Here is a 23,521-nt window from a genome sequence, read left to right as displayed (position 1 = left end):
CTAAAGATATTTTCTCTTGGTAGATATTGGGAAAGTATAGAAAAGTCTAAGAACAAATGTCAGGGACTGACCCCGATCATGGGCTTTCAAAGGGCAGGGCCTTTAGGTGGGAGCCTCGTCAGCTAGCAGAGATTTCTGAAGAGGAAGAAAGGGGAGCAGGCGCAAGGAAGACAGGGGAATCGGAGCTGGGTGCATCTTCCCGCTCTGGTTTCAGCAGAGGTTTATTTTATACATTTCCAGCAAGCAGTGGGATAACATTAGCATATGAATTGGGCTGAGAGATCACAATCATCTTTTTTCTAATAATAGTTTGGGGTCGTGTTGACCTTCAGCTGAGATCATAGCATTTTTCTTAAAATCAACCTATTAAAGTTAAAACAGGTACATTAATTCATAAAATTTAAGACTGGGCCCTCCTTGGTGGCGCAGCGGGTTAAAGCACAGCACTGAGAAGCTAAAGCCACTTCAGTATGAGTTCGATCCCCGCCTGCCCCGGAGGTGACCACATGGCATGGCAGACCTCTCCTGACCCGCCCGCTGCTCCCCTCAGCAGTGTACTTCATCCATCTGCCTGTTCTGCTCCCCACTCTGTCTCTGGTGAATCCTCTCACCGCCCCTGAGCCTCTGGCCTGTACCCCAGTTCTGTATGTGAAAATAAATTAAAAAAAAAAAAAAAAAAAAACTGAATAGAGGCCCTCCCTGGTGGCACAGTGGGTTAAAGCACAGCACAAAGAAGCTTAAGCCACTTCCGCATGAGTTCAATCCCCGCCTGCCCTGGAGGAGATCCACATGGCCAGGCAGACCTCTCCTGGCCCGCCCGCTGCTCCCATCAGCAGTGTACTTCGTCGATCTGCCTGTTCTGCTCCCCACTCTGTCTCTGCTGAATCCTCTCACCTTCCGCATCTCTGGTCTGTACCCCAGTTCTCGGGCAGTAAAAGTGTTTTGTCCCAACTTCTGTGACCAGCTGCAAGAAAGGAAGGCAGGAGGCAGAAAGGCTGAGCAAGCAGAGTTTATTGCTCCCGGACGGCAGCTGAGATGAGCCCCTAGCGTGGAGTCCGCAGCTACTGCCAATCAATAAGGGGGACGGGTCTCTTATATAGATTCTAAACTCAGATTCCAAAGGGGGTGACTCATCACTGGCCCTTGATGTGAGGCCCAGTTCGCTGTCACCTTCAGCTAGTCCTATCCAGGATCTCAAGGTCAGTTTACTACCACTTTATCAAGCTTGGATGCAAGGCTCCATTCTTTACCACCCTAATTCAGTCCTTGTCAGTAAATCTTCGGTCACTCCCAACAAAAAGAACTCTTGATTATTTTTTAACATGTTGCAGTGCTGTCTTGTCTTAACAATATTGATTTTGTTATAGTTGCTTTTATGAATCAGCCAGTTGTGATATTATTTTTTATTTCAACAGGAATTTTCTGTCCTGGGGCAGCGCTTGCTTGCCTGAGCCAGGCAGCACCTTATGAGGCTGAGGCAATCCAGTTGAAGACTGATGGTTGCTTAGAATATTTTGATGATTATGATTATACAGAAAAGGGAGGTCATCACATAAGTTAGCGTGGAAATTCTGATTTTTCAGAGCTTTTCCTTTCTATCCGGAATTTGTCAGTCAATACAAATTGCATTTGAATTGTGTCAGACAAAAATCACTTCTGTCCTTCAACTTGAATACAGCATCATGGCATCTTCTCTTGTAAACCTGAACAGCCACGTGTAGGAAGTGCCCAAAACAGAAACACCCGTCTGTGTCCCCTTCGGCAAATTGAGAATTAGAGCCTGTGGTCCCACCCTCCCTGCACCCCTCATGGACAGTCCCAGTTTTCTTGTTCCCCAAAGACGCACTGTCTGGGCATGGAGGGTGGTAGCTTTTTTTTTTTTTTTTTTTTTTTTTTTTAACATTTTTAGTTTCTACTCAGTTGCTGTGTGAAGTTCCAGACCCCCGTCAGGAGAGTGACATGGCGAGCATCCACTGCCCTTCACCACAACAGCTTAAGTCTGCTGGTTGCTTCACTCGCCCCGCCCCCACCGTACTCAGTGGGGCTCTTTTTGATAAACTGTTGGAAGCTAAGCTGCAGGCAGAACAAGAACTTTCTCTCTCAACCACAATGGGGTGATCCATTTAGGAAATTGGCGATGGCCCTCTGTGAGCTGGCCCATGGGCCGCCTCAGAGCCTGCCAGCTGTGCCCCTACGTCTTGCTCAGTCACCGTTTAAACCCTGGCATCCAGCCCAGGCCTCCACTGCAGCCTTGTGCGCGGTCCCTCTGCTTTACTCCTGACACGTGCCGCCACTGGGTGGTTTGGGGCCTCTGCCGGCTGTTACTTCCTTACTCTCTGGGGTGGCTCTCGTTCCGCACGAGGCTTGGCGGCGTCACCCTGGCTGCGTGGCTGCTGCCTGTTCGTTGCTGTGTGCTGCTCCGTTTGCTCCTCCGGGCTCCTCGTGGTGGGCGTGGGCGGTTCCGGCTGCAGTGGACTGGGCTGTTGGAGCACCGGCTTAGGGAGCGCCTGACCCCCTTCGGTCGCACGGCCTGGAGCGGGACTGTCGGCTCGCGCTGACCGCAGCTCGGCTGCCGAAGGCTCCGCGTCTCGTTCTCCGTCCCCACGATGTACCACGACGTGTGAATAGTCGCGCTTTCATGGCCTGGCCGGGCCGGACATGGCCAGCCGTTCCTTTGACCTGTCTGGTGTGGCCCTTCTATACGTGTACTAGTCACTTAAATCGTCTCTTTCATGAAGTGCCTAGGAATCTTTTGCTCTATGGGGTCACCTGTTTTAGATTTGTGTCCGAGACTCCTGTGTGCCAGCCTCGAGTAGGTTGTGGGCGTTAGCGGAACTGGGCCGCCCTTTACGCCTTAAGGAGAAAGGCTTCTCTGCGGTTTCCTGTGTCCTGCTTCAGTCTCGGCCGTGAGCGCGTGCCTTCACTGTCTAGTGTTTGGGTTTTACTTTGCAAATTTAAATCTTTATGTGGAATTGAATTGCTTTTACAAACAATTTCACGTGGTATGATTGAAATGTAAGCTCCATCTGTAGTCAGTGTACAGTTTGGGCACGTTTACGGAATTGTGTGTCCCCACCCCATCCCCCTTTCAGGACATTCCCGCCCTCCGAGCTCCCCGGCGCTGGCCGGGAGCCACCCACAACCGGCGCTCGTCCATCCTCTCTGCGCAGCTGCCGTTTTCGGACTGGCCTGTCCTGGGCTCGCGCCGTCTTCGCTCGCCCCTCCCTTGGTCTGCAGCTCCCCACGCTGCGCCCCGTGCCCGCAGGTCCCGTCATTGCCGGTGTTCTGTTGCGTGTGTGCCCTGTTTTGTTTATGGATCGGCAGAACGCCCCCAAATCTGGAATTTTTATGTCTGATGTAAAAGCATGGCTCGCGTGTCACGTGTTGTAGTTACACGTCTGATTTTCCCACTCTTCATTGCAAAAGACTCCCGCAGGTCTGTCATCCCGAGCTGCACCGGCACCGCCCCGCACCACCGCGGCAGTGCTGACGTGGTCGTAGCGCCTTCTCGGCTCTTCGCCTGGCTTCTGAGGCTGTGGTCAGTTGACAGCCTATTCCAGTGAGTGAAAATCAAATAAAGGTAGAAATTCAGCTACCCAGTACTGTTCTGGTGCCTACTTGGCAAATGTGACGAGTGGCCACCAGATGGGCGGCAGAGACGGAGCCTTCAGCACTCCAGAAAGCTGTGCAGTCCAAGGCAGGGCTCTGAGCTTTTCTGAGAAGGCAGATAATACGTATTTAATGCTCGCAGCTCCCGTTATGCTCTGCACCTCAGCTGCTCTCGTAGAGGGAAAGCACCGCAGTCAGTGCGTCAGGAGGGCGCGGCTGTTCTCAGTGCAGCTTTATTCCTGAAGCAGATGGCCAGGAGACCGCGGTTACGGTTTGCTGACCCATCCGTAGACGCTCTGGCTCTACTTGGTACTGTGTTTCCCAGCACTGCCTTGTCGAACACCCCCTCCCTCAGCCCGCAGAGGAAAGCTGACATGTGGCCTGGGCGGGAGGTGGGCTTAGACAGGCCCGCGAGCCGGCTCCTGCTGCGCTGTGGCCATCGCCCCTCGGCCTGCCGTGGGGTTTGCTCCCGGAGGCGAGCTTCTTGGTAGACGTCTTCTGAGAGTTGGGGCGCCCTCCTGCAGCGCTGAGCATGGTGGGGTTTCCTTTACCTTGATGTTTCGTTTTCTACCAGCTGTGGGGTCTGAGACGCACCGAGGGGCTGGTGCATCGGCCTTGTGCCCGGAGGCCACGGTGCCTGTTCGGTGTGTGTGGTTACGGCAGTGTTTTTTGTGTTTGCCCTGTGGAGGCTTTAATCTCCTCCCTGACTGTGAGCACTGTGGTTTCTCCTTTGTCAGCCTTTTCTCTGTTCTCCCCACTTTGGTTCACTGGCCTGGCCCGCCACAGCAGAGGCAGCACAATGGTCAGTGGGCTCTTGCCTCGATCACACAGGGAAGCTCAGCGGTTGCCGCGTCTGCTGAGGTGATCAGGAGTTCTGTTAGTGGGGCTTTAAGCAGAATGAGAGTCTTCGGGTTCCCGAGCCGTAGCTGATCATTCTGGTGCCTTCTTGGTGCCAGGGAGCCCAATGCTGGTCACAGTAGGGAGCGACACGAACCAGGGGAGGCTGCAGTGCCTGGGGAGAGAGGGCAATCCAGCTCCTGGCCCTGCGAGTGGGCACGGCATTGCTTCATGCAGTTGACGGGCTTCCTCCTGGAACTGGCAAGTGGCATCAGGAAGTGGAGGAAGGAAGCCAGGACCCACTCCTTGGGACCTACGTTGGTACTTCAGCTTCTTGGCCATTTCTGAGGGTGATGAGTCTAGGTTGCTCGTGAACTAAAGTTTTAAGAGAAATGACTGAGAGCATTGTGGCCCTAAGAGGATGCGTGTGGGTTTGTAATCGTTCTCAGGGATGCTGTAACGAGCTCTCACAGGCTTGGTGCTTTGAATCGCCACCTATTTATGGCCTCACAGTTATGTGGGTCACAAGTGCAGGCCCAAAGCAGCTCTGCTGAGCCCCCTCCATTCTCTCAGGCTGAAGTCAAGGTGTGCGTTGTGCCGGGGCTTTGGGCGGGGTTCCATACCTAAACTCAGCCCGTTCCTTCCTGGCAGCCCCGGACCTCGTCTCCCGCTTGTGCTCCAGCCCCTTCTGCGAGCCACTGCCGGTGCATGGCCCTGTCTGCTTCCTCTCTGCCGCCTCGTACCAGCCTCTGACTCCCCTCTCTGCCCTCATGGCCTTCGACAGTTCCCGGGGCTCACCTGTAGAATTGAGGACAGCCTCCCTATTTTATGGTGAACTGGCCAGACCCTGCCAGAATTCCTTTGCCATGCGCTAGAACTATCACAACATAACCCAGGTGTGGGCCAGAGCGCAAAGGGTCAGCATTCTTGCCGCTCAGCGCTCGGCTCTAACAGAAGAGTGCTGGTGAGAAAGGGGTCTCCGAGTCAGATCCGCCCCCTGGAATTACGCCTCTGCCACTTCCTGCCTCACGACCTTGCATGGATAACCTTTCTAAGCATCAGCCATGCACGAGGTGCAGTGATTTCTGACTCAGGAAAAGTGAGGATTAAGGGTGTGCTGTCCACACACCCGGCACTGGCTAAATTCTCAGTCAAGTGTTAGCTGCAGCCCGCCAGCGCTTCTGTGCCCACAGGTGGGTCACCCAGTGGCCACCTGCACCCTAACTGCATCAGAATGCCCTGGCACAGTGCAGTTCAGTAGAGCTTCTGCGGTCGTGGAGGTGGCTGTGGGCTGACTGATACGGGTCACCCGTGGCCACTGAGCATTTGAAATGTGACTGGCACCACTGAAGAGCTCATGTTGGCATGTCCTGTCTTTAAGTTATTCCTGTTTGATAACTGCACGTGGCTCCAGGCTGCCCAGCCGAGGAGCCCAGCACGTCCCACTGGCTCGGTCACAGTTGTGTACGTTGCACTTACATCATGAGGAGTAAAATCCCGCAGCCATAGCTCAGCCGGCGCGTGATGACTGGCAGCGTTACGGGGGCCCGAGGCGGGAGGCCGCGGCCTCTGCCGCTCCAGCGCGCTCGCAGTCACGTGCCTGCTGGAGCTCGGGTCGGAGGCACGTGGGCAAAGCTTTGCTCGCCTGCGGTCTGAGGCGGGGAGTGAACTGGCAGGTCACTGAATGTGTTAGTTGGCCTGGACGTGTCTGCGCCCCCGGGATCGAGTGAGGAGCCACACGGCGGCTCTTCCCGGCTGCGTCCTGTGCTCGGCGCCTCAGCGCCAGGAGCGCGGGCAGCGGGGTGACCACACCGGCTCGGGAGCCCGTTCCTCCCCTGCCGTGCCGCCCCGCCCGCCGTCTCCCGCCCCTCCCGCCAGTGCTTTGTTTCGCCTCTCACTTCACACGCTCGGTTCGACAGTCAGCATGTGCCCTGCCGCCGGCCCGGCTGCCCGAGCCCCGCGCAGCGGAGACCCGGCCCGGCCGACGGCGCCGGCTGCTGGCGGCAGCGGCCCTTCAGGTGATAGCCGCGGCGCTTCTCAGCGGCGTTCCTCCACCAGCTGTGGCAGCTCACTCTCGGCTGCCTCGCGGCGGCTAATTGTCTCTCTGTGGGCTTTGTAGCCAGCCTGTCCCGGTCCGCCTTCCTGTCTCAGAGATGCTGCGAAGACCTGGATGAAGTGAGCTCGACCTCCTCCATCTCCCAGTCTCTGGAGAGTGAAGATGCACGGCCAGCCTGTAAGGACGCCGCCGCCGTGAGCCAGGCCCCCCGCCACGCCCCCGTGGTGCGCACGCCTTCCGTCCAGCCCGGCCCCGTGACCCAGATGACGCCCTTCACCAAGCCCCACCTGGCTCCCGGCTCGCCCGGTGTGATGGGAACATCGAGTAAGTGAGCACCGAGGTGCAGAGTCACCGTTTCACCTGCTAGGTTTCTAAGTAATGAAGGGGCAGTGACTGGGTCTTGGGCTGTCACACCAGTCAGTCGTTGGATCTAGAACTTTCCTGCTAGTATTCCAGAAGCCAGGAGACTGATTCAAAACAGGGGTGTTCCCGGGAAAGCGGCTGGTGGGATGTTGCGGGCGGGGGGAGACTGCAGGGCCCACACTGTCGCCCTGGACCAGCTTCTGTTGGTCTGATTGCTCTTCTCAGCAGCGCAAGGAAAGGCAGCATTCACTCGTGCACTTCAGACCTCAGTTCTCAGCCCCGCCATGTAGCCACATTCTGTTGGAGGCTCACCTGCTGCCGCCCAGCTTGCAGCTCTGGGCTTGCTGCCGGGACCTGTGTGCTGACGCCTGCGGTCCAGGGCGTCAGGGCCCCCACAGGCACTCACACTGTGTGTCGGCCCTGGTGTGGGGAGGGCAGAGGAAGGAAGAGCAGGCAGCTGGCAGATGTTGGCATGAAAGTCACATTGATACCAGCAGTCAGGGGCACCCACTGGCCAAGCTCAGTGCCCATGTCGTTCACGGGTCGCTGTCAGTTTTTCATCTGTGTGCAGAGTTGCAAGACCCGTCAGGCTCCGGGAACAGCAGTGCAGGGGTTCCTGACAAACAAGGGAAAACGAGTCCCTGAGGCCACAGTGGCCGGTCATCTCGCCCCAAGTAGAGTCCTGGGTCTCCAAGCCCCAAACAGAAGGGGTCTGGCGCGGCGTCCTCCCCCAAGGAAGACCTGGGGCAAGTGTCCCAGCCCAGGGCCACGCTGCGGAGTGGCACCTTCCTCCCCTGAAGAGCTGGAGCCTTCTGAGCGGAGGGTCAGGATGGCGCCTCCCGCCACGTGGGCCCGGAGCCCGCCCGTGGCCACGGACAGCAGGCCGGGGTCCAGCCCGATGGCGGCAGGAGACGCCACGGGAGATGCCCGCCGGGGCCGCCTTGCCCAGGCCGAGCCGCCCCTCCCGGCTGGTGCAGAGCAGAGCTGGGCACAGTTCCCGTCGCCGGGCCCCCTGTGAAGCCTCTCAGCTGCTGTCCCGAGGCTGGCTGCTGGGGGCTCCGCGCCCTTCGCCTTCTGGAAGGTGGGGGTGGGGGCGGGAGGGGAGCCCGGGATGGCTGAGGGGCTGCTCCCGCGGCCTTCTGTGTTTCCTCTGGGAGTCTCAGTCTGAACCTACTTCTGGGCGGCTCCTCCTCACCTTTCCCCTGCGGGGGCACCACCTGTAACAGCCTCTGGCTTCAGGCCTGGTTACAGTCTCATCTCAGGGTCAGGAAGCAACTGGGCGAAGTGTTTCAGCCATAGAGGCGGCAGGCACGTTGCTCGGAGCCAGCCTGTTGCATGCTGGGCCTGTGCTGACGCGGGTATCTGGTGTTAGCATTCTCTGTTACCTGATGTGAGTGCCTTTTAGCTCGTCTCTGGCCCACTCTCTCACTTGATCTTTCTCTTTCTCTTAGTGTCTACATCTACTAGCAAAATCATTCCTCAGGGGGCTGATAGCACAATGCTTGCAACAAAAACTGTGAAACATGGCGCCCCTGGTCCGTCCCACCCCATCTCGGCTCCCCAGGCAGCCGGTGCAGCAGCACTGAGACGGCAGAAGGCCAGCCAGGTGCCAGGTAAGAGCTGTGGCCGCACACCTGCGCAGACTGCCGCCCGCTGAGCCTGGCCCCACGGCAGGCTGCCAGGAGACAGCTGGCTCTTTGCTGCCTTCCAAGAGAAGACTGGTGTGCAGCCCGACTCCGTCTTGGGGGGATGCCAGGCCGGCTGAGGGGGCCATGGTACCCTGTTCGTTAAGAGAAGCCTGAGCTCTGCCACATTCAGTGAAGGGGAAAGTCAGTGGTTTTTGATGAAGCTGTTAATCCCTACCTGTTGGTGTGTTTCTTTAAATACATTCTTCATTTTTAACTTCTTACGATGCACATTCGCAGCACACTCCAAGAGGCGTGCAGAATGGTTTGCTGCTGTCAGTCAAATAGGGCGTTTCGGAAAACAAAGCAAGCCTTGAATGTACCTTTGCAGTTAAAGCCCCACTACTGTAAATTGTCTTGATGTCATTTGGGGGGCACAGCCACCCCAGAAGGGCTATCTGAATGTGCATGATTGCTTTCTAGTAGCTTCAGGCCCAGAGCGGTGCCGTTTGCCTGTTGCAGGGTGGCGCGAGCCAGGCCCAGCCCGGCCCCGGCAGCACAGCGCCTCATGCCGCAGTTAAGCCTTGGCGCGTGGTGTGTATGCCTAGTCAGGTGTGTGTGGCTGTCCACAATTTTCCATATAAAGACTTGTAGGTAGTTGGCCTCCGGTACTTCACTTATAATTTGTGCAAGCAAGTGGTTCTCAGCCGAAGGCTAGTTTGGCCCGCCACAGTGTTTGTCCTTGTTATGCCATTTGCCATCGAGCCCAGGGGTGCTGCGGACACCTGCCCTGGCAGAGAACACCACCACAGGCATTACCTGCCTGCAGAGTGGCGACCGTGCCCGGCTGAGAAACTGCTGTGAGTGAGATGTTCTTGTTTGGGCTGAATACAGTTATTTTCTAATTTCATCGCTGCTTAGAACATGTATCAGCGTAGAGGTTTCTTTTTCAAAGATTGAAAAGGCTTGGTGGTCTGATGTAGACAAAAAAAATTACTGTCATTCAGCAATAAAAGGTTTCCAAGAAAAATTCTAATACTGGAACTCTTTGTAAAGCATCTGAAATAGCTACAAACCAGTATAAACAAGGTAGCTTTTTACGGTACCTTTGAACATTCTGGGGAAAGAAAAGAATTCTGTGATGTTTTCTTTAACTATTATGTGGACCAAGCAGAATCTTGGCATTATCCTGAATAGGCCTGAAACCAAGCTGAGAGACTCCATTATTTATAAACTTAAAATCTGCCAGCACTTAGGACTAGTCCACTTTCAGCAGGAGGTGGTGTGACTTCCTTTCTCATTTTGGAAGCAAAAATACTAAGGTACGTGCACCTGAGGACGATCAGATATGGGCAGTCGTAGCTAAGCATCCCCAGAGGCCACCTTGACGGGGGCAAGAAAGCAGCTTCCCCAGCCCGCCCTGTGCCAGGGCCGCAGTCTGCGAGAGACAGGAGGCCCGCGCTTGGCCCAGGCCTTCACGGCTCGTTGTCAGTGTCGGCTGGCCTTCTGGGTCACAGGGAGTCCCAAAACGCCAGGAAGAGCTGTGAACGCAGACTCACCTGAGGGGGCAGGTGAAGAAGGGTGCTCCTGTCGCCACTCCCTCCCTGCCCTCTCGGCCTCTCCCCGCTCTCGCCCAAGCACCGTTCTCATTGTGCCTGTCGCTCAGCGGTGTCTCCTTTAGAGAGGAGATTGTGTTTTAGACTGCTCTGGGGTTCTCAATTCCCAGCCCTTACCCAGCATGACAGGCCGATGGCGGGGGCCGCTCCTGAGCCCGCGCTCTGCTCCTCCTCCTGCCATTTCCGCCTTTTCCTCGGGATGCGCACAGCGGGGGCAGGTACCTCGGCACCCTACTAAACTGCACAGCGCTTCACCCCGCGCCTCTGTAGTGCGGGAGGCCGGGTGTCCCGGGGAGCACAGCGCTGCAGCTCACTGGGGTGCCGTTCGGGAAGGCTGCGTTCTGCTGGAGTATGTGTCCCCAATAATCACTTGTCTGTGTCTGGGTTCTGGATCCTTCCTGCAAATGATGTGTGTGTCTCTTCCCTTTTTAAATAGCTGTGAGTACTTTGACGGAGTCAACGCTGAAGAATGTCCCTCAAGTAGTAAACGTGCAGGACTGGAAGAACGCCCCGGCCACCCCCTCTGCAGCCGCGGGGTACGTAGCTCCTCCGCGAGGGGGCCTGCACCGTCCGGAGCAGCGGGGCTGCAGTCCTGGAGCCGCTCCCGTGGCGCCACCGTGGGATTCCCAGAGCAGTGGGGGCTGGTTCGGGGAGCTCACAGGGCCCCAGGAGGTCGTCGTCCTCGGCTTCCAGTAGCAGCTCCTTCCTCAGTGGCGCCGAGCCTGTCCGGGCGGCCTGCCCTGCGCTCGCTCCCCGGACTCTGCGGCCGACACGAGGGCCCTAGGCCAGGCCGCGGGCTTTGGTCTCGGGGTTGGAGAGCGGACGGCTTGTTCTCACGCAGACTGCTGATTTGGACAGCCCGGCGGTGCTCGCAAGCTTGCCAGCCTCACCTCCTCTCTCCAGGCGTTGCTCTTCTTGCAGGTCTTGCCTTTGTGTGAAAAAGGCAGCGGCGCTATTGGAGACTCGGGCTTCTCCCCCTCGTCAGGTTGCGGGCCGGGTCACTGCTGCCAGAGCCCCTTCCCTTTGGGCTGGATCTGTGTGTAGCACTCGAGGCGGGCCCTCCCGCCCTGCCGCGCTCCATACCCATGCCTGCGCCAGCTCGCGCTAGTCAGGCGCGGCCTCCCTCCTGCTGGCACAGGGTGGGGGCTGGTGCTGTTCAGGCGCTAGCGTCTGGGGCGCCGGATCCGTCCGTGCAGCACAGGCCCGCTTCCTTCAGCTCCCCAGCGGCCCTCCTCAGCACTCTGCCGGCCTCTCCTCTGCACTAACCCACTTACCAGCGCTGCCCTTCCCAGGGATGTTTTAGTAGTGGCGGGGCCCGGAGCCAGAGGCTCTACCCACTTGCCTCTCGTGGTGACCTTGAAGCTTTGCTGTGCTCTTCAGACCAGGGTGGCATGGGTGATGGTTGTGAGTGTCTCCAAGGAAAAGCTGCGGTTTTAGAGATTCCTGTCGTAAGGCAGGCAGAGAAGGGCGGGACGTCGCCTCAGACAGGAAGCCGGGGTTACTGGGGAGAGATGGACTGGTGTCCTGTGCTGCTCGAGGAGTTAGCGCTGAGCACGAGCATCCCTTAGGGGTGGCCCCTCTGCGCTGGTCTCTGACCGCCTGGTCAGGGGCAAGTCTGAGCCTGCCTTTGTCCCGGCTTGAGGGAGATGAACATAAAAGTTAGGAATGTTGACAAAACTTTCTTCCTCTCCCCACAGAATTGGACTGTCTAGTTCCGTAACTGGCTTGCCCAGCATGGTGCCTGGGGCATCATTACTTTCTAATCGTTTATGGCGCAGTAGGGAGACTCTAAGCAAAACTGAGAGGGGTGTATGTGCTTCCGAAACGAGCTGCCCTCAGATCCTGTCAGAGTAGCTTCCTGCGTATATTCCGTTCTGCAGTTCCGTTTCTGGGCAGCACCAGCAGACCTGCCGCGGTGTGAGCTTCCAGATGGCGGCTTTGGTGTCTTCGGAAGGGTGGTCCCACCCGCCACATCAGTGAGGCGTCCTGTTCCGAGGAGGGTTTGCCAGGAGCGGGCCCTGCCGCGGGGCTTCCCTCGGCCTCCGTGCCCCTCAGAGGTGCCCTCGGGCCCCGGGTATTAGGGGTACATTGATGAGTGCGGCGGTCTGGCCCCCGTTCCCATCACACGGTTGGGGACAGCCACCAAACCCTGGGGGTGCGAGCAGCTGCCCAGTTACATTGCACTTAAGCTCCGTGAAGAAATCATGGAGGAAGCACACAGTGAGGTGGTCTGGTCGCGTCTGGGGTGGAGGGGGGTGGGTAAGGAAAAGGGGTTTCAGCTGAGGGTTGACTGATGACTAGAAATGGCCAGCTAGAGGCTGGGCCTGAGGGTGCAGGTGTGTGGCAGCCCAGGCCTGGGCAAGGGCAGAGCATGTTTGCGGTGAATTGGCGGGGAGGCCGCTGTGGCTGAGACCTGGTCAGTGGCGGGGCGTGGGGGTGGGGGTGAGCGTTGGCACGAGCTTGATGTCCAAATGAGGTGGGATTTCCAGTTGCTTTGTTCACAAACCTCGTGCTGGGGCGAGGCAGGGTGCCCACACACGGTGTGCACTCTTCACGCATTCTTCCGGCCATGGCCTGGGGAGCATTTTCTTTTTTTGTACATGGCAGCAGAAATTTAATTCTTGTTGCCAGTAAAACAGTGCTTGGTGTGTCCATTAACAACAGCTGCCGCAGACAGGGCCATTGCATTAAATTTTAACTTACCAGCGTCGCATTCCATGAGCGCCCTGCAGGCTCTGTGGCGTCCTTTAGAAGGTGCCTTCATGAGTGTCCCTGTGGTGGGGTGGGAATGGTGTCCATCCAGCTTCTTTCTTGAGAAGCCCTTCAAGAAGTTCTGCCGTGTCATCTGCTCCGGGGCCTTGCGTCAGTGTCACGGCTCTGTCTCAGGCGCCACTTGAAGAGCGTGCTGGTTCTCCGGGGCCCGCCTGCTCTTCAGGGATCGTGGACAGCGCCCTGCAGGCATACTTCAGGGATGAGCCCGACTCAGTGTGTCCCGTCTGCACCGTGGGCAGCAGCATGAATCAGCCCACCAGCTCCCCCGGCCCCACCGAGGGCCGCAGGCAGAGCCCTGCGACGTAGCGCCTTGCCCGACTGGTCCTGGTGACAGGCTGAGGCGCTCAGGTCCGTGCCGTGGGCACCGGCCACCTGCCCTTCAGAGGCAGGCCTAACAGAGCTGGTGGGTGGCCTCCGGACTGGCCTCCGTGGCCACACCCGTCCCTCACCAGCGTGACGGTCGCCATGTGGCTGCACGAACCGGCAGCATCGCTGCGCTTGCGCGGGCCACAGCCCTTCGCCAGGCAAACCAGAGGATCTGCTTTCGGGCCATGCAGAGACAGTGAAGTGAGCGGTGGAGTAGCGATGGGCAGCGATGGCGCGGAGAACATCTGAGGCGGTGGCGGAGGGACCGTGGTCAGGTTTGAATTTTAAATATGCCAGTCAGGGGGCACCTCCAACACAGTTGTGGCTACAGCCGTTCAGAAACACCAGCCCGTTTCAGCGTTAAACTGGGTTTTCCTGACCCCGTTAATGGCCTGCTTCTCAGCGACTTTTGACACTTGACATGAACGGCCAGAAAGGTCAGAACGCAGCTTGCCTGTATCCTGAGGAAGAAAGCGCCAGAGTGGACCTTTGGTGGCGTGTGTCAAGCCGGTTTAAGATCGGGCCAGGCCGCCCTGGGAGCTGGAGCGGCAGAGGCCTCGGGAGCGGCCCGGGAGCAGCCCAGGGTGGGGTGCGCGTGACAGTGTGAATTCTGGCCCCGGTGCCCGGCCACCAGCATTCCCGAGCAGGTCAGTCACCTAGTATGCTGATTCACTTGTTCTTTTGAACCGGAGCAATTTTTTAGATTGAGGCATAACCTATATGCGGTGAAACCCACTGTGTGTGTGCATAAAGCCCTGAGATCTTTGAGAAACACATAAATAGCCGGTGTGTAGCTGGGCGCAGCCGTTCTCATTCGAGAATGGGCTTGGCTGGAGCCCTGTGAGGACCCGCACCGGCGGGTTCCTATTGCTGCTTTGATGTCCATGGTGCGCGGGTGGGCGGGCAGGCGGGTGGCTTGGCGGCCTCTGGTCAGCTGTGTCGTGCTCAAGGGCTCCCCGTCCCGGAGGGCGTCTCCACGCGAGTGCACGCCGCCTCAGGGTGGACGGCTTCCACTGAGTCTCGCTGGGCCGTGGGGACTTTTGTCTTCAGTCTGGCTAGAGTTTCATTCTCAGAGAATCGGCTTTTTATCTCGTGGATTACTTTTTCTGTTCTTTTCCCACCTGCTCTTTAGTTCACTTTCCTGTTTGCTTTGGGTTTTATTTACTCTTTCTACCTTCAGGTGGAAGCTGATATTGTTGATTTGCAGTCTTTTCCAGTAGAGGCATCTGGTATTACACATTTCCCTAGGAAATGCTTTGACTACATCATACAGGTTTTAACTGAATCGCATTTTAATTCAGTTCAAAGTGGTTTATTTTTTGGTTTCATTATCTACCTATGGGTTATTTAAAAGTGTGTTATTTCAAAATAATTAGACATTTTTTAGATACTATCTTGTTACTGATTTTTAATTTCAGCCCATTGAGGTTGGAAAAGTGCTTTGTACAACTTGAATTCTTTAGATTTATTGAGGCTTTTATGGGAAGGGATCGGCAAGGTTTTTCTTGAAAGGCCAATAGTAAACACCTTAGGCTTGTGGGCCATCTGTCTTTGACCTCTGCCACTGTGGCTGAATGCAGCCATGGACAGTGGGTAGGTGCCAGGCATGATCTGGTCAGCATGCAGCTGCTTCCAGGAGCAAGCAGGGGGCCGGGTCTGATACTGGCAGCCCTGGCTGGATTCTCACCAGCCTGGCACTGTTCCTTGTGCGTGTCAGAACTCGTCTCCGTATTCTGCTCCTGTCGGTTAGCGCCCATGCAAGGTGCGAAGGTGCCGGTAGTCTTGTTCCTCCCCCAGCAATTGCAGTAGATATATAATGTGGTATATATGCAGCCTACATAGGCCTGAGTGTGCATTCCAGGTTTCACCAACTTCATAAAGATACTCTGAGGGCAGCTGCACCCACAGATTTCCACTGTGTGATTGTTTTGTGCCCATTCACTCTTTCTCGAAAAACCTCCTCCAGATACAGTGCAAGGGAGGGCCGGTCCTGGTATTCTGTCCTTGCTCTTCAGGCAAGAGCTGCTGCCTGGCGTCAGGACTGCGCCTGCCCTTGTAGTCAGGGTCTGGAAGGTCTTCCGTGGCTGCTTTCCTTATGTCCTCGCGCGCCGGAGCTGGGCTGGTGCTGGCCCGAGCCTCTGTTCTGACCACGGCGGCGCTCTGGTTCCCCGACCCGCATCTGGGGGCGCCCGAGGCTGTCTCTGCTGCTTCTCCCGGTGATCGAGAAGCGCGATGGTGCTTCAGCTAGAGTTGTGAATTTGTCTATTTTCCTTGTCCCGTTAGTTTCTGCTTCATGTGTTTTCATACTCTGTCACAGTCGCGTAAATGTTTAGGGTGTCCTTTTCTCGAAATTACAGCGGTGGCCCCGTCCCCGGGGAGCTGCAGTGCTCTGACACCTCCGTCCCGCGCATCAGCGTAGCCGCTGGAGCTGTTAGTGCCAGAGCTATCTGGAGTTCCCGGCTCTTACTTTGTCCTTACTTTGTGTTTCTATATTTAAAATAGACTGTGTGGACAGTAGCTAGTTGGATCTTTGTTTCTGTATCCACGCTGACAAGGCCTTGCTTTAATTGGAGTGCTAATTTAATGTGATTTTTAATGCTGGGGCTTTAGTCTACCGTATTTCTGATTTTCCTCTCTTCTTCTGTTCCATCTTTCCTCTTTCTACCTTTATTGGGTTCTTTTTTATGATTCTGTTTTGTCAATTAATTAGCTGTGGCCGAGTTATGTGATCTAGGGTTGCAGAGCGGGAACCTGTGACCGAGACTGTCTCTTCCCTCCATGGCACACTGCTCTTCTGCTTGCATTGGAAGCGCTGTGATGTGTTGTCACAAACTGCTAATTAGCACGTTTCTTCATTCAGTCCCATCTGGCGAGCTTTGCTTTCTGCCTGAAGGACCTCCTTTACCGTTTCTTGAATTGTAGATATGAATTCTGTCAGCTTTGTGTGCCTGTCAAGTCTTTATTTCACCTTGTGTTTGGAAGATATTTTTCCTGAGTAAAGGATTCTAAGTTGACAGTTTTCACTGACAGAGATTGTAAAAAAATAACTGGAGTTACAAATGTCCACCTCCCTTTTTTTCTGGTTACAAATGTTCACTGTAGACTCTGTGAGAAAAAAAAGCAGTTCAAAAGGACAAAATAAGTCGCCTTTTTCCCCATCACAGATGCTTAGTTATCATTTACATGTTTATTCATCTTTATTCTGTGAAAATTCATGTTTAAAATAAAATTTCAATACATGCTGTTCTGTAGCTGCCTTTCTTCACCTAGTCACGAGCCTTAGTTGCTGACATCTGTCTGTGACAGTAAAAAGCAAAGTTCTGTTTTCACCTCGACACAGGCCTTCCCCGGGCCCTAAGGCAGGTTGAGCACCTAACTGGAGCCTTTTGGCCCTAGAGGTCATGTGGGAATGGCCGTTGGACTTGGCAGGTGTTGGGGTGACCCCCTGGGCAGCACTTGGCCGTGAGGTGCACAGTTTACCTGTCAGGACGACTCTGGGCAGTTGCAGCCTCCAGGACGGACGGACAAACTGGAACGGACGGGTTGCGTAGGGCTCGCACCCTCGAGCTTCCTGTCCTTCCTCGTTGCCTTGCCCTGAGGTGCTCGTGACAAGCTGCCTTTTCCCTGTCCACACCTCCGCTCTCAGTTGTTACCCCAAAATGCCTTATGAATAGTTGACTTTGGTAGCTTTCAGTTTGCGTTTATTCTGCATGAATGAATAAGATGCTTACCAAAATAAAGCACAATCAAATCCCTTGTTGTTTTTTAAGCTCTTTAAAAGGTTGAGATGGGGAAGAGAACAGGTAGCTTGAAGTCTGCAGTATGGCTACTTGGCTTGTTCACTCAGGTTTAATGGCCCACGAAGGAGAGGCTAAACTGACCTTTGACCTCTTCACTGTCTTAACGGCTTGTGCTGGGGCTGGTGCGTGTGATGTGAGTCCTGTGGCTGCAGGGGCGGCAGAGGCGGGCGGTAGCGCTTCTCTGCTGGGGCGTGTGTGCAGCAGGCTCATCGTGACCTTGTCATGTTGATCATGTTTCATGTTTTCACGCAATAGTTGATTGTCTTATCTCAGTGTCGTCTGGCTCACAGAGAATCAGAGAACTTAGGTTCTCTTAGAATTGTTTTTCCACCTAGTTTTTCCACCCTTCGTGACCCTTATCACTTTGTCCCTCATGCCTGAAGCAGAGCGTAGTCCCGGGATCTCCCGGTCACACGGTGCCAAGTGGCCGCAGTGGGAACATGGGCCCCTGGGGCTGCCCAGCACCGCGCTCGGCTCGCACTCCTCTCGTGCCTGCCCCCAGCCGTAGCACAGGTCTGCCACGTGATGCTCCTGGAGCGGGGCCTGCAGTGACCCAGACGCAGTAACTGCCGCTGCAGCCCCCTCTTCTCTCGACTCTGGCTAGCGGCTGATTTCCCCTTTTGGTTCACGGTCATGGCCGCATCTTTGAACATGTTTCTGTGGTAGCACACTTTTCGTTCTTGTTTGCACTCTTGGGTCGTGGCCGGGCCCGCTTAGTCAGTAGACATGTTACCCAGGGTGCACTGCGAGCATCTGCAAGTGGCCACGTGGCTGGCGTGCAGGTGCCACGCCTCCCGGTGTTGTGTGTTTGGGGATTTAGGGCACCTGAGACCTTGCCACGTCACCACAGGTAAATAGAACAATCGTGTGATCCGTCTGCTTCGTGCTCGATTTAATTTATAGTCAGGTCCTAACTAAATGTGGAGTGCAAAAGGTGTTATAAAATTGGACAAATTGCTGCCTTTATTTTTAGCTTCATTTTTGTTTGTCTTTGAGAAAGCAGAACATTTTCATTTCCCTTGCGACTCTCCACAGCTCAAAGCCTCTCTCTCCCTGAGGCTCCTGTGCCTGCCCAGGGATCTCACTCACACATTCCTCTTCTCAGCTGGAGACCAAGCAGGCAGGGAGGTGCTGAACCTGTGTACCTGCGGCACAGCGTCTCCAGGGCATGGGCTCTTGGGTCTTCAGAGATGCGCGTTTGAGTTTTGCCTTCAGAAGGAAAACGAGAGGGGGGTTTTGTTTTGTTAAAAATAACTCCACTTTTTCTCCTCCCTCTCACAGTCTGAAAAGTCTATTTGGGGAGGTTTCTTTCCAGCAGAGAACCTTGAGGTGTATGTAAGATTATTACATTGTTGGACGATTTTCTTCTGTGGAACATGGGCTTATTTTTGTCTAACTTTCAGTTAATTTTTTGATAAAAAACTGCTCGTCCTCCCTAAGTCGGTGTAGGGAAGGGGAGAGGAGACAGGGAGGGTTCTGAAAAATACCACCAGACCTCCCCGCCTGTGTGGCGGCAGAGCTGACGTGTCCCGTAGGTCCTGTGGCACCTCTCCTCCCACGTAGGAGGAGAACCAGGCTCTAACTGGTCTGGGACTGTGGCTATTTTTTTTTTTTAAGATTTCTTTATGCATACAGAACTGGGGTACAGGCCAGAGGTGCAGAGGTGGTGAGAGAATTCACCAGAGACAGAGTGGGGAGCAAAATAGGCCGACTGACAAAGCCCACTGCTGAGGGGAGCAGCAGGCGGGTCAGGAGAGGTCTGCTGCGCCACGTGATTTACCTCTGGGGAGGGGATCGAACTCGTGCTGCAGTAGCTTCAGCTTCTCAGTGCCACTGCGCCACCAGGAGCACCCCAGAGGACTGCGAAATTTTAAACGAGTCATGGCTTTGCCTTTCATGCTGAAGACCAAATCTCATTTAGAAATTTTATTAATCAGAAAAAGATCAAATGCCTCTGGCTAGGGCCCTGGGTGTCAATGTTCCAGTCAGTGCAGACTGCCAACACCTGCCAGACAGAGCTGTCTTCAGGGTGGATGTGCCGTGCACCAGGCCGCGCCTTGAGAGCGTGTTCGTGTGTTTGCAGGTCCTCGGCGCCCTTCTCTGCAGCCAAGACGACTCACCCGGGGCTGACCGCGGTGGCCGCCACCCAGCCTAAGCAGGTAGCTCGCTTGCTGACTTTGGCTTTGTCAGTGTCGTTTTAACTGTGAGCACAGTACTGTTTTAAGTCCTGACTTTATTTAAATGGACAGTCTAGAGTCTAAAACCTGTGCCCGTTTTCCCGGAGTCGGATGGTAGCTCCCAGCACTGCCTCCGTCTAGCCGCCGTGGGTCACAGTCTACCTTCGGTCTGTGGGAGGTGTTTGGGTCTGTCTCTGACAGCCCGTGAACAACATTAGCAACAGGCAGGGCAGGATTTAGATGTGTCTCACAAATGAGGGATCTGAGGCTCAGGTGACTGCCATGCACGCCTACGGGTGTGAGCGGTGCGGCCGGTGGGGTGCGGGGCTCGGCCCCGGCCCGCGTGGGGGTGCCGCTTTCTCCTGTTGTCGAGTCTGCACACCCACTCCTGTTTGTTATGTCTGCTTTAAGGCCTTGCCGATAAACACTGGCTCTGACAGACGGGGGCTTTATCATAAGCTGGCAAACAATCCGGAAGTAGCTGAGAGGAAGGCAGCCGAAGCGCTCTCAGCCGCCAGGTGTCTTCTCAGTGGTCTAGGATCGATGCGAGAACTTGCCTGCAGGGAGTGAGCTCTCTCACGTGATTCTCTGCCCCTTGGTTCGCCATGACCTGCAGTGGCGCTTGGCTGGGGCTTCGGCTTAAGGACCATGATGACGTGCGAGTCCCGGAAGCAGGAGCCCAGGACGTTCATGGCGGCGGATGAGGCCAGCAGTTTGCCCTTCAAGTGGACTGTAACTGCCGCGTGCAGGAATCCATTTCCATCCTGCCCTTGCCCACTTGTTCCTGGGCGTCCCCATGCCTCTGCGGTGCCAGCCCTGTGCAGGCCCCGAGGAAAGGGCCATGCCAGCAGCCACGCTCTGGGGCCTTGGCACTTGCACAGTGGCCCGTTTCGCCTCCACTGACTAAGACCCAAGTATTTCTGATGAACATAGGACTGATTATTTTGTGCATCATGTTACCAGCTCACATGTTCTTTATTCCAGCGGGTTTCTAGTGGCTTCACGTAAATGTTTTGCTTGTGTTCTTACAGGGATCGCTCTTAAATTCCCTGAAGCCACCTGGGCCTCCCACAGCTTCCGGTCAGTTGTCATCTGGTGATAAAGCTTCAGGTCAGTGTGCCCTTTATTTTGGTGAAAGTGATGCCCACAGCAGGGGTCACTGTGGTCACAGAGGAGCTGGCAGAATGTCAGGTGGGCCATGTTGGAAAGGCCGCAGTGAGCGAAGGGCCTCCAGGAGAGGAGCGAGGCGCGCCCAGCCTGCAGACCACTGGGCGTGGGAGAGGCTCCCCCTGAAGGAGTGCCGTAGCGTCGTCCCTGCTCCGGCTGAGCCAAGCTGAGGGAGGAGAACACTGGGCTCTCTCCTGCTAAATGGAAGGAAATTCTGTCGGTTCACAATGACAATTTAAAAGCTGGTAAAATACACAAAATAAAAGGGATCTGTGAAAAGACCTCAGCATAATTATAACATCAATCTGAAGAGATTTTCTCGCCTCACCTACTCCCCAGCACTCACAAAAGTGCATTTCTTCTCGGTATCGCTTCCACGGTGCTTTTACCAGGCGCCCACACTACCCACGCCTCCTTAGGGCATGATGTGCTTATTTAGCACCAGGCCTGGACGGGGCGCCCCCTCAGCACCCATGTGTCCACTCTGGGCGCGTGCGCTTTCTGCCGAGGCCCGCTGCCCGTGCCTGCCACTCCAGGCTGTGCGCCGCAGCCTGCCCAGCGTCAGCATGACCTGCTGTCGGGAGGTCGCCTGCAGTTTCACAAGCGTACCACCTGCTTTCCACACCTCACGTCACCCTGACTCTCCCGAGATCAGAAACTGCACATGGACACGGCATCATTTTCCCAGGAAACCATCCCTCGCTTCGGGTCCTTCATCTGTGTAGCCAGAGGCCTGGGCTGGGAGTGATGTGGAGCCGCGTGGCCTCCTGCCCGCGGCCAAGGAGGCGGAGGCGTCTCGGCTGGGAACTGACGCTGTATGTTAGAAGGAGACCGTTGGTGGCGTTGTCAAAACTTTGACTTATTTAGGATGCAAGTGACGAATTTGTTTCTTTGTTTCTTGCTAGTATTTCAGGCAGTGTTTTGAAAAAATCACATATCTTGAGTTCTTTTAAGGACTTCATTGGAGAGCTTTTTGCTGCTCCTGAAGTTAAGAGCCACAGAACTCTACAGAACTTGGCTTTTTGTGTGTCCTACACAGTTAGGATGACTCGCAAAGAAGCTTTTGAGGTTTGTCCTTGTGGTGTCTGAAATATTCTCGTTCACTGCCAGGGGTCTCTGGGAGACAGGGGCTTTTAAAAAGGCATTTCTTAAACCTCTCCCTCTGAAATAGCTTCCTTATTAATTAATGGTACAGAGGGCTTTTTTTGTTCTCCTAGTTATGAAATTATTGCAACTTCCCCAAAAAGTGTGTTGCCTAGGGATCTATAATAATAAGCAAAGAAGAGCTATCCTATGGATTCCATATCCCAGAGAGGGGTGCCTTTAACCCCGGTTACGTCATTGTTTTTGAGCAGAAATAGGCATATCCTGTATACACTGGCTTGTAACTGTTTCCCTTCTCCTCCCACCTCCATCCTCAGAGTAAATGAAATCTGGTTGATCTTTCCAGGCCTGATAGGGCTGTAATTTTCCCATTCTGCTTTCTTTTAAAGGTAAAACAGGAGGAGAGAGAGTGAATACAGTAGCCCAATCTGTTAGTAACTAGCTACAATGAAACTGAGCATGGGGCAGTGATGGATTACTGCTGGCTTTCTGTGCTTCTCTGTACACAGCAATCCTGTATTACCCCTGTAATTTCAAAGGAAGCTATTATTTGTTAAATATGAACAGTCCACACATGGCTAGTACAGAGATGTCGGGGAAAGCAAGTAGCCAGCCACGGGGTCACTAGTCAGGTATCTAGGGTAAGAACCTGCTTCTCGGGCTTTCTGTGGTATATCACTTCTCAAGAATTATAAATGTGCTTTTCAAGCTTTAGGTTCAACTGCACTGCAGTTACTTGGCTGTCTTTTCTGGAAAGAAAAGGCCTTGGTTTGGAGTTGGCCCTGACCCAGACCCGGGGGATGCTGGGAGGCTCGGGCCGTCTCTTGGCCGCTGTCTAGTCGGTGCCGCGGAGAACCACAAACGGAAGCACCTCTGTTTGCTAATGTTCTTATTCTCTTGCATGATCGCAGGAGTGGGCACAGCCAAGATTGAAGCGGCGGTGACTTCTGCCTCGCCGGCTGTCGGGCAGTTCAGCAAGACTTTCTCCTTCTCTCCGTCAGGGTCAGTAATGAATGTCAGTGTGCGGGCAATCACCAGCAGCCTCTTCGCCGGCTCCCAGCTCATGGCAGCGGGTCTGTCTGTGTGGCCAATGGCCTGACCTGACCGTGGCCCCTGACGCCCGGCAGCCGTGGCCCCGTCGTTCAGTCTCTTCCTGTCGGTGCCGGCTGTTAGTGCTTCAGCACAACCCTCATTTTCCTTGGGAAGTGGGAGTGTGACATTCCGGGGCCCCTCCCGATTCTCACATCGTGGCCTTTTCAGCCCAGATGTGACGTCTGGGGACGAGATGTGATGTTTGGGTTGGCTCTGCTCCGCTCACAGGCCAAAACACTAAACACCTGAGAAGAGGGAGCGAAAGACAGCAGCCGTGTGACCGCTCGAGGTCATAGATGTGGGAGACCTGTTGCCACCTCATTTCTTAGAACGTAGTGGTGGCTGTCCTTGTCGTGAGTCATCCACGAAGTGGGCACGTCCTCCCACCCGGCTGCGGGGTCTGCCGAGCAGTCTCGCGGGCACCAGCCTCTGCTCTGCTTCAGGCGCGCGCTGGGAGCTCGGTGGCGGCCGGAGCCGGCTCCCAGCAGCACTGAGGAGGTCCGGCCACGGTGCTGCCGAGAGCTGTGCGCCCGGCTCCCTGGAAAAGCTGCTCCCGCTTTGCAGCTCTGCATCAGCTACTCTCGTCGGGAGCTTCTCCGTGTCCTTCCCTCTGACGCGATGAGGGAGAAGAGGGTGTTAGAGTTAGAGGGGGATGAAGTGTTCTTTCTCCTCGGCTGTAGCTCACTGCTTTATACTTCCCAAAGGCAGCTTGTAGCAGATTTTACAGAGTAGCTCAGCGTTGGGAGCTCTTGCACCTTTTACAGATAGGAGTAATTCATTTTTACCTCTGTGGACCGATACCTTCAGCCCAATGTTTAAAAATAAGCTGAAAAGGCTTGGTTCATAGAGTCAGTAACCAACTTGTAGTAGATAAAATTTCTCCAAGGTTGACACAAAGATGGGTCTGTTTTGAATTTGGGACTCTAAATGGTCGTTG

At 55.2% G+C, this 23,521-nt stretch overlaps 1 protein-coding gene across 2 annotated transcripts in view; it reads left to right on the top strand.

Annotated features, from left to right (window-relative positions):
• The window catches only part of NUP214 (nucleoporin 214kDa), a 72,444-nt gene that overhangs the window by 27,993 nt on the left and 20,930 nt on the right, over nucleotides 1-23,521 (top strand). For both annotated transcript variants that reach the window (XM_012721410.1, XM_012721411.1), the window contains exons 22-27: nucleotides 6,566-6,826; nucleotides 8,317-8,478; nucleotides 10,543-10,642; nucleotides 19,128-19,203; nucleotides 20,253-20,331; nucleotides 22,404-22,494. In XM_012721410.1, coding sequence (XP_012576864.1) covers nucleotides 6,566-6,826; nucleotides 8,317-8,478; nucleotides 10,543-10,642; nucleotides 19,128-19,203; nucleotides 20,253-20,331; nucleotides 22,404-22,494 — 769 coding nt within the window. The remainder of the gene's footprint in view (nucleotides 1-6,565; nucleotides 6,827-8,316; nucleotides 8,479-10,542; nucleotides 10,643-19,127; nucleotides 19,204-20,252; nucleotides 20,332-22,403; nucleotides 22,495-23,521) is intronic.

The sequence above is a fragment of the Condylura cristata genome, unplaced genomic scaffold (assembly GCF_000260355.1).
Source record: "Condylura cristata isolate star-nosed mole 26May11 unplaced genomic scaffold, ConCri1.0 scaffold00006, whole genome shotgun sequence".
Classification (NCBI taxonomy): Eukaryota; Metazoa; Chordata; class Mammalia; order Eulipotyphla; family Talpidae; genus Condylura; species Condylura cristata.
This window is presented reverse-complemented; position numbering and strand designations above follow the sequence as displayed.